General features: G+C 45.2%; 1 protein-coding gene across 1 annotated transcript; it reads left to right on the top strand.

The window, feature by feature from the left end:
• Positions 1-6,544: 6,544 nt before the first annotated feature.
• On the top strand, positions 6,545-11,866 carry LOC115092546 (carbonyl reductase [NADPH] 1-like). Its single transcript, XM_029603495.1, has 3 exons — positions 6,545-6,927; positions 8,785-8,892; positions 11,084-11,866. The coding sequence occupies exons 1-3, from the start codon at positions 6,642-6,644 to the stop codon at positions 11,518-11,520; spliced, it is 831 nt and encodes a 276-aa protein (XP_029459355.1). The 5' UTR covers positions 6,545-6,641; the 3' UTR covers positions 11,521-11,866.
• The last annotated feature ends 6,411 nt before the right edge of the window (positions 11,867-18,277 follow it).

Raw genomic sequence — 18,277 nt, 5'->3', positions numbered from 1 at the left:
CAATCACTTTGGATTACGAAACTTTTCCTGTTGGCCTGCAAGAGCATTCTGGCAGAGTGGCGGAATCCAACTGGCCCATCTCTGACGGCATGGCAGGCCTCAGTTTTGCAATTACTTACTTTGGAAACTCTCAATACGACCCAGATGTCTCCGAACACAAGACGGAAATTGAGCGCTATGTGGATGCCTTACATTATGTCTCTCCCTCGGGACTCTAAGAACCAGTTTCTTAAATGCTTGGACATGTGACTTGTTATAGGTACCATGCCTTTGTTCACCCTTATTATTCTAAAGGTTTTTGCATTCTTGGACTCTGTGCTTATACACCCTGTTAATAGGTTTTTTCCAGTTTTGGTTACCATCCATCAGTGCTAGGGGAGGAGGGGAGGGAGGGTGGGTATGGGGAGATCAGTTCTTATGTTTGTGTGCAATTGACCGGTTAGGGATATGGTATGTAACAGAACTACTTATGTACCATACGTTATCCTGCTGTTCTCTTTTCTATGCCTTAAAACTTAATAAACACGATTTCAAATAAAGGTCGGGAGCCATTCTGTTAGGTGAGTATGATGTGTGGAACTGTCACTTTGGCTTACCACCCTCCACACCTAGCTTCCTCCCCCTCTGATAAATCCCTAGCCTCCCCCAAAAAATATATTTCTCTCGAGACATTGTAATTCTAGCTAGCACTATATACCCTTAGCAAGCATTTCAGTTTAGCCAGTTTTCTTTGGGTGTCAGCTCCGTTGATGGGATCCTTTGAGCGCTAAATCTCATTCCTTTCCCTTTATTTTTACCTGGCACCATAACAGCCCAAGGAGTGTCCTGTTTCCTAGCCCAGCCTTTGCCTGGCTTTCCCTCTCCCTCCAGGTGCAGAAAAACTGCAGAGTCACACTGACTCTGCCAAGTAGAGAGAAGGGCGGGTAATGGGGCAGTGCCTCATGCCTAGCGAAAATAAAAGCTCAGATTCCTTGAAATGAATTCCTGTAATAGGTGTAGAAGGCTGAAATCTGTGCAAAGGATAAAGGAAGCTATTCCTCCCTCCCACATGCTCTGTTAAAGGCAATCATTTAAATGGAGGATCTGGGGAGCAGCATGGAAGCTTGTGCATAAGGCTAAATGGGCCTTGATCAGTTTGCAGGTTATAACATATGACTCTCCTGATTGGTCTTGTGCTTTGATGCTCATTATCCAGGTTTTCATTCTCGTAGGAAGAGCAATGGATGTCACCAGCAGGATTCATTTAAGAGCTCTCTCAGGCTGCAGCCGTGGCTTACTGTAGAGAATTTTTCCAGTGCAACTATTGTTGAGGAGACATTTGCAACACATAATGTAAACCCCACATTTGGAGGGGAGGGGGCCAAAAAAATAACTCCGCCTCTCTGCTGTGTGATTATCGGATGGGCATGTCCAGCTCACCCACACAACTACAGGTTCTCTCAGGGGTGGGGAGAAGAAAAAAAAACCAACGATAATAAAACCTATAGGGGTAGATTTTAAAAAAGGATGTGCGATTTTATAACATGCACGTGCAAGGGGGGGTGGTAGAATTTCACGAATTCACACGGTGATGCATTGTCGGGCTTCACCAGTTCCCTCCCAGTCCACCCCAAGTAAGGAGTGTACTGGGAGGGAACTTCGCTTCTCTTTACCCTAACCTCCCTACTCCCTACCCAAACCTCCCTTCCCCTAACCTACCCACCCCCTAACCCTATCCTAGCCCTCCCATTTTTTTTAACTTTTTGTTCCTGTAGGAACAAGTTGCGCACAGGCATGCCTGCCCTTCTGAAAATTATACCACTAAAACAACCCACACAAAATTACACATGTTAAAAATGTGTGCAGAAAGGTTTCGGGGGAAATTCTATGCACATGTTTCTAAACATGCAAAAACCATGCAGATAAATGGAAACCCCTGTCATGCCTCAGCCAGGGACGCCTCTGCTCATTCGGGTAAACGTATGTGCATAAGTGACATAGGTGCTTAAGTTTACCTGCACATCAGGCGGGCAGTTTTTTGAAAAGGCCACGTTTGCATGTAAAGTGCTGTTTTACCTGCTGACTAGCCTGTGAAAATTACCCTCCCTCTTTCAAAGATAAATATTTATCGACGGCCAGGGCCCCTGACCTCAAAAGATCCTGCTCCCAGCCTTGCCCTTCCCTTGTTGGACAACAAACTGCTGAGTCAGAGTCTCTTAGCAAAGCTGTTAGAAGGGAGCGCGCACGCGCGTGCCCAGCGAGCAGACTGTGCGCAGGTATTGTGAGCCAGGGGGTGGGGCGTGGAACGGTGACCTCCAGGGTGCTGTGTGGGGGAGGGGGTCAGAGCGAAATGGATGCTGAACAGGCAAAGGGTGGGGAAAAGAGAAGCGGGGGTACAGCTCTGAAGTAGCTGATTAGGAAGTTCTTGGTTTCTGTTGTAAAGAGACCTGATTTCAGTGTTTTACATTTAATTATCAAAGAGCGGAATTTGAAACTACGTTAGGATTACGGATTCTTCTTGTGTAGGACAGTGAAAAAAAAACGTACCTATGTGTAAAATTACATGCATCCAGAATATATTTGTAGGTATACAAAACATATGTTGATACTTTGTAATGGAATATGAACAGAATCTGCTCCCAAAGCCCTCTGAAATGACCTTGAGGACCGAAATATGAGGAGGGGTTACCATGGGGGAAGTCGGGGTGTGAATAAGTGTGAAGACCCTGGTCTCTCATCAGTCCCCGTCCCCCTCCCCCGCTCTCCAATTCCTAATCTTACTTGCCACTGGGGGGATCCAGGGGGATCCAGTGCCACTGGGGGGATCCCCAGTGGCACTGGGGATCCCCCCAGAGTGTATCTATGTGCACCATGAACTCTAAATCTGGCCCTAGCCTTATCTATATTCCGAAATCCTGTGCTACTGCAGGGAGGTTAACACCTTGCCTCTTTTTGTTAGGAGCTTGGGTCATAGCCACACTGCTGCTCTGTGGTAGTGGAAATGTTTTATCTGTCCTTTTGGACCCTCTGCTGCTCTCATTAGTTGAGCCTATCATCATCATCGTTTACCTCACACTTCCATCCAAAGAGCTCAAAATGTATTAAAGCAAATCAGAAATATACACCGAGCAAGGAACATAAAGAATTAACCCAGTTAGAACTGAAGTGAAATACATTCAGAGTGTGTGACAGGTCAGAAATGCACTAAATAGGTATCACAAAACATAGTACATTCAACAGTGAGAAATTTTCAAAGGGACGTTTGTGGGTAAAGCAAATCACCGATAGGCGTGTAAAATTAAACTGCAGTGTGGTTTTCTGCACATATGGGACCGATGGAAAACAGTGCGCCCAATGCGCAGCAAAATTAATAGCGCTCATCACATGCAAATGCATGTGAATGAGGCTATTAGTTACTCACCCGAAATTTAAAAAAAAAATGTGCATCCAATATGCACATTTTTGCGCACAGATAATTTCTGAGCACTCCCAAAAGTTGTACAGAAAAGCAGAAAATACTGATTTTCTGTACATTCTCCGACTTAATATCATAACGATATTACGTTGGAGGAACAAAAGATTTTTTTTAAAAAGTGCAGGCGATCAGGTTCAGGAAACAGACACTCAGTTAACCAGCATCCATTTTCCAAACCTGTGGCTGTGCGCCGGTTAGAAAAACAGATGCTGACAAAATTCAGAGTCCATTTTCTTAACCCGCAGATGGCTGCGGACAGCTGGTCTCTCCTAGGCGCATACTGTCAAGGAGGCGCTAGGGGTGTGCAATCAGCCTTAGCACCTCCTTGAAAGTGCAACCCCTAATTAGAATATAGCATGGTGCACCCAGGAGAGGTGTTTGGGGGCGAGTTAGGAAAGTGGGCGCTGAGTACTCAGTGCCTGCTTTCTGCCTGTTTTAATTGCATCGGCCCCATAGGGGAGAGGTGTTCCAGACCCTATAGTCTTGGAGGGGGTAGGACTTACAGGTGGATAAAGCTGAACCTGGAGATGTACTGTACTTGGATTTTCAGAAGGTGTTTGACAAAGTTCCTCATAAGAGGCTTCTAGGAAAAATAAAAAAGTCATGGGATAGGTGGCGATGTCCTTTCGTGGATTACAAACTGGCTAAAAGACAGGAAACAGAGAGTAGGATTAAATGGACAATTTTCTCAGTGGAAGGGAGTGGGCAGTGGAGTGCCTCAGGGATCTGTATTGGGACCCTTACTTTTCAATCTACTAGATAAGGGAGCCCGGACCGACGTGCCGCAAATGTGCAGTAGAGAGCAACTCTACCGCACATGCGCGGGCGAGCACGTCGGCCAGAGCTTGCCCACAACAAAAATGGCACTGGGAGGAGCAGCAGCGGCGAGGAGCGGCGGCAAGGACCAGGAGCGGCGGCAAGGACAAGGAGCGGTGGCGGAGAGGAGCGGCGGCAAGGACCAGTAACGGCAGCGGCGGCAAGGCGCATTATCGGCACACGTGCGCGCGAGGGACCTCCCCCGAAGATCTTCCATTTGTGCTATCCGGAAGGGGAATGACTGAGGGGAGGAGGGAGTGACTGAGGGGAAAGGGGAGGAAGGAGTGACTGAGGGGAGTGACTGAGGGGAGGGGGAGGGGGGGAGTGACTGAGGGGAGGTGGGAGGGAGAATAAAGGGTGAGGGGAGAATGAGGTGGGAGGGAGGAGAATGAGGGGGGGAGGAAATGGACCGAAAATTTTTTTTTAATGTAGCCCGTTGTTACGGGCTTAACGGCTAGTATATTTATAAATGATCTGGAAAGAAATACGAGTGAGATAATCAAATTTGCAGATGACACAAAATTGTTCAGAGTAGTTAAATCACAAGCAGATTGTGATAAATTGCAGGAAGACCTTGTGAGACTGGAAAATTGGGCATTGAAATGGCAGATGAAATTTAATGAGGATAAGTGAAAGGTGATGCATATAGGGAAAAATAACCTATGCTATAGTTACACAATGTTAGGTTCCATATTAGATGCTACTACCCAAGAAAGAGATCTGGGCATCATAGTGGATAACACATTGAAATCGTCGGTTCAGTGTGCTGAGGCAGTCAAAAAAGCAAACAGAATGTTGGGAATTATTAGAAAGGGAATGGTGAATAAAACAGAAAATGTCATAATGCCTCTGTATCACTCCATGGTGAGACCACACCTTGAATACTGTGTACAATTCTTGTCGCCGCATCTCAAAAAGGATATAATTGCGATGGAGAAGGTACAGAGAAGGGCGACCAAAATGATAAAGGGAATGGAACAGTTCCCCTATGAGGAAAGACTAAAGAGGTTAGGACTTTTCAGCTTGGAGAAGAGATGGCTGAGGGGGGATATGATAGAGGTGTTTAAAATCATGAGAGGTCTTGAACGGATAGATGTGAATCGGTTATTTACTCTTTTGGATAATAGAAAGACTAGGGGGCACTCCATGAAGTTAGCATGTGGCACATTTAAAACTAATCGGAGAAAGTTCTTTTTCACTCAACGCACAATTAAACTCTGGAATTTGTTGCCAGAAGATGTGGTTAGTGCAGTTAGTATAGCTGTGTTTAAAAAAGGCTTGGATAAGTTCTTGGAGGAGAAGTCCATTCCTGCTATTAATTAAGTTGACTTAGATAATAACCACCGCTATTACTAGCAACGGTAACATGGAATAGACTTAGTTTTTGGGTACTTGCCAGGTTCTTATGGCCTGGATTGGCCACTGTTGGAAACAGGATGCTGGGCTTGATGGACCCTTGGTCTGACCTAGTATGGCATGTTCTTATGTTATCTTTTTATTTTACTACAAGCACCATATGAGGTGCACTTGTCTGCATGCACTTTTGCTGGGATAATTTGTAAAGTGGATTTAGGCACAGAAGTGGGCTTTGAAAATTGGTATAGGTGATGCACATTTTTGCTGGTGTGATGTTACACAATTACCCCCTCCTATAACAGTAGCTGTCAGGTTCAAAGAAAAACTTACAGGAAAGCAGAGCCAAAAGGTGGGCAGCCTTGCATTTGTTGTCATAACTGTTCTAGCACTGGGAGTCCCCATGGGTTTTCGGTGGCCGGGCATTAACCATTGCAATTCGCTCAGCTTTTCAATTTCTGCTAAAAGGCCAAGAAGGGACCCCCCTCAGTTTATAGCCCAACCGAACAAGTAGCACCAGGATGCAGCTTAACCTCTGGGTACTTAACTAAAGAACTTGCTTAGGATTTTTGCCTTATGTAGGCCTCCCTCTTGCTGGCCCTTTTTTAATTCCCCTTTGGTTTTATATCCCACTCTTACCTACTGTGGTAATTTTCTAAATAAGAAAAAGGTACCAGGCTTGGGTCCAGCAGCAGCCTCCCGCGTCCACTTTAAGTTCCAAAAGGGTCTGGGTTGGCGACCTGGCAGAAAATCACCACAAAGGAGGTTTTATCTTCTTGACTTTTTACGCCAAATGGAAATGAAAGGAATGCAGGATCACCGAATTGCATAATTGTAAAGGAGGTAAAGGGTTAACTGTCCCTGCCTGCAGCGCCTGTTTACAGGAAATTAGCATAAGTGGGAGGACCGAGGAAAGAGTTTGGAAGCCTGTGGCTGGTGAGCAGCGGATCAGGCTTCAGACGCAGCTGGCTCCCTTCTGCCCGCCCAACGCTTGTCCTTCTCTCTTAGTAGCCCAAGCATGGCCAGCGGGCGCGTAGCGGTGGTGACCGGGGGTAATAAAGGCATCGGGTTGGCGATCGTGCGGGCTCTGTGCAAGCAGTTTACCGGGGACGTGTACCTGACAGCCCGGGACCCCAAGCTGGGGGAGGCAGCGGTAAAAGAGCTTCAAGGAGAAGGTTTGAAACCTCTGTGCCACCAGCTGGACATCACGGACCTGCAGAGCATCAGGAACCTCCGGGATTTCCTGCAGCGGGAGTACGGGGGCATAGATGTGCTCATCAACAACGCAGGGATTGCCTTCAAAGGTGAGGCGGTAATGCTAGCAAGGGGTTTAAGAATCCCCTAAAAGTAGGTCAAAAGAGACGGCAAACATCTGCCCCGCCCCCAGTCAGTTTGCTTGCATGCACATTGAAAGTGTGTGTGTTTTTTACCGAGGGATTTAATTTCCTGCAGTTTCGGGAAGGGAACATAATTGCACACTAAAAGCTTACCCTGTGAAACTTTCTCTCCACAAATCCTTCGGTTGAGCAGGATCTGGCAAAGGTCTCACTGTGCTTCTCGTAGAATTCTTTTTGTTTGCATTGTTTTTTACTCTTTGTGAATGTATAGGAAATTTAAATCTTTGGGAGGAGAAAATTGCGATATATCAAAATTGTGCCAGCAAAGTGACCTGAGGGATTTTTTGCCTTTGAACTTAAATCATTATAATAAGCTCGCTTCCATTCTGAATATTTAAGTCCGAAGGAGATATTAGATTTTAAGCTTCCTTAAGCTCCTGTTCCTGCTATGACTGGAACTAAATTGGGGTACTGCTAGGTGCATGGTAGGGACTGCTAAGGATTGAACTTGGTGGAGCAGAGTTTTAAAAATGGTATTGGGGAAAGGCAGCCATCTTAATGTACAGGGCACACCTTTTATTCTGAAAGAGTGAAAACAGAAAACATCATCAGGACAAAAAAAAAAACAGAGACTAAGTACTAAGCCCGAAATGAGACTTGTTGAAGAGGCATGTGCTCACAAGCCTCCGACTTGTACCAGTTTAAGTCATGCATGTGTCTAATAAACAAATGGAAAACTAAACATAGGAAATAGGAGAGCATACAGTGCAGAACGTGTGCTTTCTTCTCTGCATCATTTTTCTTCCCCTATTGAGCATGATGCTGTCCAACCTAAGACTGTAACTTTTGTGGGGCCCTTAATGATAATCGGGCAAATTTTAAATCCCCCCGCGCGTAAAATCCGGGGGTTAGGCGCGCAGCCAGACCTTGCGCACGCTGCACATATTTTAGAAGGGACCCGGCCACGCCCGTAACCCCTGTTAAATGCACAAGAGCTGGGCCTCACAAAAGGGGCGGTCCAGAGGGTGGGGCGGAGCTAGAGGAGGCCGGTACAGCGGCCGTTTGCCACTGTGCTGGGGGATCACGTGCTGGCAGGCAACTTACTTCAGATCGGGCCCTGAAGTTGTGAAATAAAAACAAACAAACCAAGGAGACTGGTGGGGAGGAGAGGGGTAGGGAAGTTCCCTTCCAGTAGGTCCTTAATTAGAGCAGACTGGAAGGGAACTGGGGAAGGCCTGGATGTGTCGCTGCGCGAAACTAGCAAAAATCTGCCGCCCCCCCTTTGTGCGTGCTCATGCGCACACAGATTACGAATTCTGGCGCACATGGACGCATGCGCACTTCTTTCAAAATCTACCCCAATATGTTGTAAGGTTGCCATATGGATACCAGCGAAACCTTTTTAACTTCTCATTCTGCGGGGGGGGTTGTCAATCACTGAGCTCTTTGATTGGTAGATGCACCCTGAGCCGTTATAATATCTGTCCACGTACCCTGCGATTGCATTATTAATGGAACTGTATTAAGAAACCCCTGTTTACAGAATCATACCATATCCTCCAACAAACGTGTTTCTCACTCTTCGATTACTGTACTCCAGTTTTAATTTATTTGTCCTAACCCTAATAGTTATGTGAAAAAGAGGAGGGGAGGCAGCCGTGAAAAAGCTGAACAATCCGTTATAGTCAGATGTTGCACACCTTCTTAGCCAATCAGATTGTGGGCAATAAAGTACTGACCTAGTTTATAATGCAGTTTTGCACGATCTCTGCAGGACTCTTACTGTGACTCCTTTTTTTTTTCTTCTCTCTTATATACTATAAGCTGATGACACCACTCCGTTCCCCACCCAAGCCGAGGTGACCTTGAAAACAAACTTTTTTGCTACCAGAGATGTCTGCAATGAGTTACTACCACTTATTAAACCACACGGTAAGAACAGGATCCAGTTTGGAATCAGCATAAAAGCTATTAAAGCCCAGTTTGTATCTGGCCGATCCTCCAAAGCATAGCTGGCCCTAAAAGGCCTTCTGATGATTGTTAAACTTCACAATTTTAGTACCAGTAGGTGGCCTGTCCTGCAGGCCTTGAATTTAAATAGCATTTCCAAAAATATTCAAACAGAGATCGTGGTGGCAAGTACCAGCATCTCCACTAAGATGAGCAACAGAGAATTTAATTTTGATACCTGATAGGTAGATTGAAATAACTAATGAGATTTGATGGAGAAAGACGCATAAGTGTGAGATTATTTGAAAACTGGGGAGGGAGGTAGGCAGTGCCATTTTTAGTGGATGACTTGATATGTGATGGACTGGAAGGTGAAGAAATAGGGTTTCCATAGGCAAATGAAAGCAAGGTGACATTGAAGTGAATCCAAGTTCAGCCCTGTTTATGCTGAGGTAGGGAAACTTCTTCTGGGGCTGGCAGTGTTCAAACTACAGAGCTATGAAACTGGAAATGGAGGTTTACCTGGGTCAAGTCTCCTGACCTCCCTGTACTCAAATGGAAAGTTTGCCCTGGCAAAATCAAGAGCGTGGCCAGCGAGCCTTGGACTGACTATTGAGAAGAACCCACTTAACGGAAGGGTAAGAGATAAAATGCACAGGTTTGATTTATATGAAACTACAGCATGTTTAACATGGTAATGGTGAGGATACAGGCTTGGCAGGCTAAAGCAATGTGAGCACAGGAAAAGGACAGTTGGCTAGAGGGGACCATCGCTCTTCTTTTCTACAGGTTTACCATGTTGAGTAGACTTGGTTTCCTTCAGTGTAATCAGTGATGTGACTAAGGGTTGCAAATATAAGAACAGTTGTAGACCAGCCAGAATTTAATTGATTTGTCCTGAAGACGGAGCGTGGCGGGAAGAAGTGGAGAGACAAGAGGGGACCAGGAAATGAAGAAATGCTCAGAGGTGTAGCAATGGTAGTGTGGTAGAGAAAAAGGCAAGAGGGATATAGGGTTTGATTTCTAAAGGGTTTGCTCCCATTTGGTGCCTATGGGAAAATGCCTGGTGAGTATGGACACTGAAAAGGATCTTTACAACCTGCCTGCTTTTCACTGTTCCACTAGGTTAGCAACTGTCGCGTTCCTCTCCCAGGGCAGGGGGCCACATATAGTTTTCTGTTGCTGGGTTTGGATCCTGCTGGTCTGGCAGTGGAAAACAGTGGTGTGCGCAGTAGCTAAAGAAATGTGTTTGGCTTGCCTCTCATTTGTACCTCCACTGGTCTGGAAGTAATAAGGGTAAGAGATAAATCTGGTAGTGACAGGGCCTGTTCAGGTTGGGGAATTCAGAGGTAGGTTAAATAGTTCAGGTTCCAAAGCATGGTACCTCTGTGGTCAGTGTAGAGGTAACATATGAGTTCCGAGCGGACGGCTTCAGGTTGCTGGATATGTTTTCAAGGTCAGAGGGCCAACCCAGTCTTTGTGAGCATGCATATTTATTTATTTATTTATTTATTTATTTATTAATAAAATCTTGTACCCCCACCACCTCCAATACAATTGCTGAGGGTGGTTCATATATACATAAATACATACATACATACATAATAAAATACTTGCATTCAATTAAACTAGATAATAAACTACACTAAAATTCACATAAAAGCACCCTGAAACAAGTCATTAGACTCGCTATGGAGTCTCTTCCCTTGCTTTCAACAGTGCCCTCTGGTTGTTGAGAGGTTTGAGCTCCGGTCTGATCCCAGCAGGCCTCCCACTTCAAGATCCAGACTAGAGGCTGGTTCCTGACACTAACTCAAAGCTACTACAAGTGAAAAACATGACAGTCACTTCACAATGTAGAACACATGACAACAACTAAAGTAGACATCACTGTAGAGGCAGGAGGTGGGGCATTTGAAGATCAGAGTTTGGCGTCACTGGATTTGCTTGATGAGTTTTATAAGACTGTCACAGTTGTTGAGTGGGTCCTGAGCTGGAAAAGGGCCAGGAATGAGGGATAACTGGGCTATCATCTCTCTTTGATCAGAGATTTAAAAAAAAAAAGTCTGTTGTTCTACTCAGTGAACAAAACAAAACTTCTAATAATAATTTGTGTTCTTGTTATTACCGTGTTGAAGTACGATGCACAGCTTCCATGTTTTCATTCTTGTAGGAAGAGTGGTGAATGTCTCCAGCATAGTTAGTGTAAGAGCTCTCTCGGGCTGCAGCCCCGACCTGCAGAAGAAGTTCCGCAGTGAGACCATCACCGAGGAGGAGCTGGCGACGCTCATGGAGAAGTTTATTAAAGACACAAAAGATGGGATGCACAGCCAAGAGGGCTGGCCCAATACTGCTTATGGCGTTTCCAAAATTGGGGTGACCGTCTTGTCCAGGATTCAAGCAAGAAAGTTAAATGAGAACAGGAAAGGAGAGGGGATTCTCCTCAATGCCTGCTGTCCAGGATGGGTGAGGACAGACTTGGCAGGTCCTAAGGCTACCAAATCTCCCGACGAGGGAGCAGAGACCCCAGTGTATTTGGCCCTATTACCAGTTAATGCTGATGGGCCTCATGGCCAATTTGTTAGTGATAAAACTGTTAAAACCTGGTAAAGCAGCCTCCTGTATATAATTATGCAAATGAGCCCTTTGATTGGATCAGAAATTCCCACATACAACGTGTACATAAAAGAAAATGGGCTGAATTCTGAATATCTATTCACAGGAGACTTAAGTTTTCTATTGAAAGATTTGGAACGAGGCCTTATTCTTTACCTGGAATTTATTTCCCCCCTTGAACTGGGAGTTCACAACTTTTGGTTCCCCTATTTTCCTGACCCTGAGTAATCCACAAGCATCCTGCCTAATAAAGTGAGCAAATTGATGTTGTTCCAAACTGAGAAGCATTGTTAACCGCAGCTTTGATTAATAAAAATGATCGAGGTGTAAGTCTGAGAGATATTAATGTGTTTGTTTGGGTTTGAGTGTTTCTGACATTATTCATTCGGTACACACTCAATTTGTACCTGTACATATAGGCACAGTGGATTCTGCCTGGAGGATGGACCAGAGGACTTCTTGAGGTCCCTATTGATCCTAAATCTAAGATACAGTGCACAGGATTCACTATCAAACAGATACGAAATCAAGGGTGGTATGCAAGGAACTCCACCCTAATGTTTCACCTTTAATGTTCTTTACTATTATATTTATAACAGATACCAGACAGCATATCAGACACACAGTAGATGACAAATACATTGTCTTGATTGTAGATAATTAAAACAATAAATCTCCACCAGAAAAGAAATCCTAATGTGCTCGTAAATCCGTGGTTGACAGAGATGGAAGTAGATGAGTATTGCATTATACCCAATTTGTCCTACAGACTGGCAGCATTGATTAAAAAATATTGGAATATTTTGTCTATGCATTCTATATTATCCGCAAAACCATTGACATCTTATATGAGGGGGTTGCAATATCAGGGGCAAGGTACTACGAGCAGCTTTACCATTGATTCAGTCATTCGTTGATCAGGAGCCTGCAGGTCACTATAACTGTGCTTATTGTGATTCATGCAATTCAACTTTATAGGAGAAGAATGGAACCACACATTTTTGGGGTATTGTATTTCAATCAACATCACATGGATTGCATCTCACAATATGTAATTTGTCAACCAGTGTAACTATCACCTTATTTATGTCAGGCACACTAATATTTATTTATTTTATTTTAAAACTCTTCTATACTGTCAAGTTAGATAACCATCACAACGGTTTACAGAAAGGCACGATAATGAAAATTATGAGTGGTATAGATTACAAATTAATAATGTGCCATCATAGTACGGTAACAATTTTATACAATAAACTATGTGTGTAAGTTAGTCCTGTTTGTTAGCAACATATTAGGCAGTTTGAAATTAACATTAATACTTGTTTGATAGAGCACAGGAGTTATCTCAGTACAAATATGGTGCAGGCTCCAATGGTCCAATAATATATATTATGTCAACATTTTTTCAGTCTGGTTTTTTTTTTAAATTTATATTTATTGAAATTTTCCTCTTACAAGTATAGAAGGTACACATTACAAATCGTATCAGAAAAACATTCCCCTCCGCACCTCCCCCCCCTCGAAAACCCTCCCTTCCACTATACCCGTTGAGGTTTCTTCCTTCGTCCAAGATGCGGAGCCGAGTAGCGTAAGCTAAAGTGTCCAGACATATTGGTACTAGAATAGTTCTAAGACGTCAGAGCCGGTGTGACTGTGATCAGGGGTCCATTTGTAGAGGGTTGACGACCTCCCTCCGGATGGGTCTGTTGTAACTTGGTCCAAGGATCTCTGTAAATGCCTGTACGTGGAGCGAGATAAGCCGTAAAGGTTGCCCAAATCAACAAGGTCTGATCCAATTTCTTTGGCATAGTTGGTGTGAGAATAGCATGTTCCATAGAACATAACCGCACCAGACTTTTAAACCAGTGCTCGTGGCTCGGGCTACCTGTGTTCAGCCAATGTTTTAAAATGGCTTGTTTACCCACTAAGCCTGCTTTAAGTATAAAAAGAGTTTCCGATTGTGATAGCCACATATGGGTTTTCTCTTCTATTCCGAAAAGCCAGAGGTTGGGGTTTGGGACTAGTGTTCTTTTCAGAAAACTGGAACATGCTCGACACACCCTCCTCCAAAACAGAGAAATAAGCCCGCAATCCCAAAAACAGTGAAAAAAACTGCTATCCGGGCTTGTGCACTTTGGGCAATTGGGGGATTGTGTAATTTTCATTTGATGGGCCCGAAGGGGTGTGATGTAACTTTGCCAAATAAATTTATATTGTGTTTCCTGCAAGAGAACATTTTCAGATACTGTAGGTACATTTTTAAAACAGTTTTGAAATTCCACCCATGTCAGATTAAAAAGGGGCCATTTCTTCCAATTATTGTAAAGCGTGGTTAGGAATCGGGGATCAACTAGTTCTATTACCTCCCTGTAATAATAAGAGACAGTGGCCTTGTTTTGTTGACTCACTTGTACAATATCCCTTAATTTTTGAATTTCCTGAGTCTGCGCTAAAGTAGATTTTCTGGAAGTTATAAAATGAGTAACTTGGGTGTAGGCAAAGAGGTCCGTTGCAGGTAGTGTATAGGTTTGCTGTAATGTAGAGAAGGGAACAACATTTCCTGTGGTCCTGTCCTGCACGTCTGAAATATAGCTAAGACCCTGGCTTTGTGGTGCGAGGGGCTGAGTGGTGTGTAAAGGGGTGGGGCAGAGGTGTGTTTGTGGGTTGGAGGTGTGGTGAGGACGATGGGGAAAAGGACTGGGGGGGGGCAGAGTGCAGGAGTATGAGCACTCTTTTCTCATTGCACTCTCCACTTTCTTATCCTTCCTACTGCCTGTCTATTTTGTCACCCTTTCGTCCTTCCTCCTGAACACTTTCTGCACTTCCCTCCTCCCCTTCTTCTTCCTCCACGTCCTCCGGCAGTTTACATGAGGCTAGCACTTCAGTTTGATTGCGGGCTCTTTCTGTGTCGTTAGTGCTCGTTTTCCCGGGCCGCTGGCACCTTAATCATCCCCCCCCCCCCCCCCGAGTGTTGCAGAGTCAATGAGGCTGGAGTTTCAGAGTTTTGATTGCCGGCTCCTGCTGTGCTGTTGGTGTCCTCCCAGGTGCCCCGGGGAGTGCTTGTTTAAAAGCTCCATGCAGCATGCATTCTCCTCTGGTCCCGCCTTTTCCAAAGCCTCACCTTTCTGCTAATGGGGTGGGGATCTGCCCTCCCATACGGGCCGATACAGTACAGTGCGCTCCGATGGAGCGCACTGTTAACCTGCCATTAGACGCGCGTTTTCCCTTACCCCGCTCTCCCGCGAACTTTACTGTATCGGCCTGAAAGAGAGAAAGTGATAATTACATAGCAATTTAAGAAAATGAGTTTTTATGACTCAGTGAGCCGGATGTGTATATTATCGGTGTCTTGTGCTTGCTCTGTTTCGGATGGATGAATGAGTGTGGAGGGTGGGGGGCATTCAGAGGGGAAAGCTTGCAGAGGGTGTTGGAGTGGGGTATGTGTATGTGGTGTAGGTATTGTTGGGTTGGTGTGTGTGCGTGTGTGCGTGTGTGCGTGTGTACTTTTTCCCCTTGCAATTTATACATTCTCCCTTTACCACTCTCTTTCCCACCTGTGTGGGAATGGTGTGTGTGTGTTGTGGGTGTGTAAATGGTATCGGGAAGTGAGTACAGTGTGTGTATGGGTGTTGGGGGGGAAACCTAACCCCTTTTTGCCCACCTTCCCTCTTCTCCTCTGTGTGTGTGTATATATGAACTCTCTCCCTCCCCTCACTCTACTTCCCGTTCCCCCTCCTATGTACCTGTGTTTGTGTGTACACAGGGGCTGTGTGCGTGTAATTTTGTGTATGCAACGACTAGGGGGTGGGGAGTGAATATGTGTGAGTGTTGTGGGAAGGTGTGTGTGTGTGGGGGGGGGGGGGCTGACTCTTTCCCCCTTGCAATCTCCACAGACTCCCTCTCCCCTCTATATGTGAGGGTGAGTGGGTGTGTGTGTTTGCTTGTTTTGGGGCTGGTGTCAGTGGTGTGTTAGTGAGTTGAGGGTTTGTGCAGGTCAAGGGGGAGTGTGTGTGTGTGTGTGCGCAGGCACTTTGCTCCCTCCCCCCCATATGTCTGTGTGTATGGGAGGGGGTAGATGTGTGTATATGTTATGAGGTTGATGTGAGTAACTGGTGTGTCTGTATGTGTCAGGGATTGACAGAGTGGCTGGGAGTGTGGCATGTAGTAGGATAAATGGGGGTGAGGGTATGTATGGATGGGAATGTCAGGGGTGACTGGGTGTGTAGGGGAATGACTTGGAGTGTGAGTAGGAATTGTGCAATTCCCTCTTGCACGCTCAACTTTCTCCTCCTCCCGTGTAGGCAGGGGTGTGTTGTGAGGTTAGAGTAGGGTGTGTGTGTGTGTGTCGGGGAGGGAGTGGTGTGGGAAGAGTTGGGTGGGGAAGAGCACTCCTCTCCCTCTTTCACTGATGTGTATGTGTGTGTAGAGCTGGGGATGTAGGGGGAAATGAAGATTGAAGGAGTGTATGTCAGGGAGGGGGTTGGTGTTCCTGTGGGTTGTATGTGTGTAGCGATGTGCATGTGTGGGAGAGTGGGGGGTGAGGGTATGGGTGTGTGGAGGAGGAGGAGCCAGGTGGTAATGTTGGTAGGGTATTTCATAGGAGGAATTTGCATGTTCCACCCTCTCTCCCACTACCCTTCTCCTCCAGCTTCTCTCCTCCCTAACTCTCCCACTGCCCCTTTGCTGTAGTACTGCCCTTCCCCTCCAGCTCCTTCCCTCCCTCTCTCTCTTCCTCCCTCTCTCCATCTGTCTCTCTTTGCTACCCTCTTCTCTCACTCTCCCTCGGCCCCAGAAAATTCCACCAGTTCTTCTGCTGCCATGCCTCTGAATTGTTTTGTCTCCTTTACACTGGTGGAGCCCATGAATCCCCCCCACCAGCCCTTCTGTTGCTTGGAATGCTGCTTCTCCTTTTCTGTTGTCCTGGTGGGGCCCAGGAAATCCCCCCAGCCTTTCTGGTGCTGGCACTGCTGATGTACTCCCTGGCCCTGTGATGTGCATGTCTGCACTCCTCCCAAGCTGCTTTAAGCCCCTCCCACAACTCTGGGTGAGATTATTACATCACTCGTGCACAGAGGAGACGCAATGAACATTCAGATTCCCTAATATTTTTATGATATATAGAGAAAAAGAATAGATAAAACGTTGGCTCTTAAAAAATCAGCTTACCTTTCAGATAATTGCCTTTCCCTTATCAGTTTTTCTCAGTGCAAATGATAGTCCAGCATTTCATCATGCTAGACTACTGCTGAATGAAGATCAGCTAGAAATGCTCAGGACTTTATAGTGCCAGGCCCTTGACATGTCATAGAAGTGCTGCAGCCAATTGTTACATCACCAAGCTTAAATAATTTCCAGTGATGTCATCAAGCAAGACTGTATTCTGTGATCCTGCTAACCACAAAATAAATCAGACAGTCATTTATACAGTAGTGAGTTTTGTACAAATGTGTGCCCAAATACTTTATGCTCACTGTGAGAAATACGGCAAGAGCAACAGTGCCAGGGCAGGAAAACCAATGGGGGGGTTTGACTGACAGTTTAAATACTGAATCTGAAAAAATCTTGTACTGTGGCACACAGTCCGCTTGGGAGCAAAAACTGTGGCCATCTATAAGTAGCTCTTGAAAACTGATTATTCATAAATTTAAATTTGCTTTTTATTCTTTTTAGTTCAGTATATCAGCAGGATACCAAGTCCTGAAAGCATCTGAAAACTATAGAAACCCCTAACCTGACAGGTATGCTGAACGCCTCCATCGTCTCAAGATCTCTTTGCCTTGCTCATTTCATCTATTTTGCTGTCCTTCGTCTCTGTAAAGCCCAGGGCCAGTCACTTAGCCTGGTCCACCTTAAGCCACAGGAAGGAGGTTCTGTTCTGAGGCTATTTTCCTCAGAAGGGGATAAGAAGCTAGGTCCAGGGAGAACATGGGGCCCAGGGGAAGCCTAGGAAAGGCCAGGACTGATTAGCTGTGAATTGCATTGCTGTCTTTTTGCCTTTGAAGACTGCTGAGGTAAGTAGAGCTTTTTCTGTTTTATTTTTCTGTAATTAATAAAAAGTTTATGAGAAAGCAGCCAGAGTCCAGCCTGAATCTGTTGCTCACGGCTGGCTGGGCCGGTCCATACCGGATATGAGAGCAAGAAAGCCCATCAGTCCAGACACTGGCCATCTCTGGTTATGAAGTAAAAGATTACATAAAGGAGGTGTTTTATAACCACTCACATAAATTAGATGGCAAATACACTCAGATATTACAACAATTTTCAAAGGGAAAATACATACATACTTTCCCTTTGAAAATTATCCCACTAACACTACTCACCCACAATTACACCTACAGTGGAGTCTCTATTAAAACATGATTAAACCCGAAAGTGACTTTCTGGTTTACTCACTGAAGGCAGAAGATGGGGATGAGGAGGGAGGGTTGGGTGTTAATGGAAAATAACTTCTGTTCTGGTTTTGTTTTGGTTTTTTTTTACATAGTTTGTAAAGAACCGAAATTAATTGCAGTATCAATCAAAAAAATTATAGTATTTTTGATACATAGCTATCTGGACCTTGCATCAATGCATATTGGTGTGGCAGACCCTACCAGTCTGGCCATTAGATGCCACTATCCCTGTCCTTAGAATACACTTAGGGGCCGATGCAATAAATGTGCGCAGAAAACAGGCGGTCAGTGTTGAGCTCCCGATCCAATATTAAAATGAGGGGTCACGCTAAAAAGGAGGCGCTAGGGACAAATGT

This window comes from Rhinatrema bivittatum, chromosome 5, assembly GCF_901001135.1.
Source record: "Rhinatrema bivittatum chromosome 5, aRhiBiv1.1, whole genome shotgun sequence".
In the NCBI taxonomy this organism is placed as follows: domain Eukaryota; kingdom Metazoa; phylum Chordata; class Amphibia; order Gymnophiona; family Rhinatrematidae; genus Rhinatrema; species Rhinatrema bivittatum.
The sequence above is the reverse complement of the archived record's forward strand: the minus strand, read 5'-3'. Positions and strand labels throughout refer to the sequence as shown.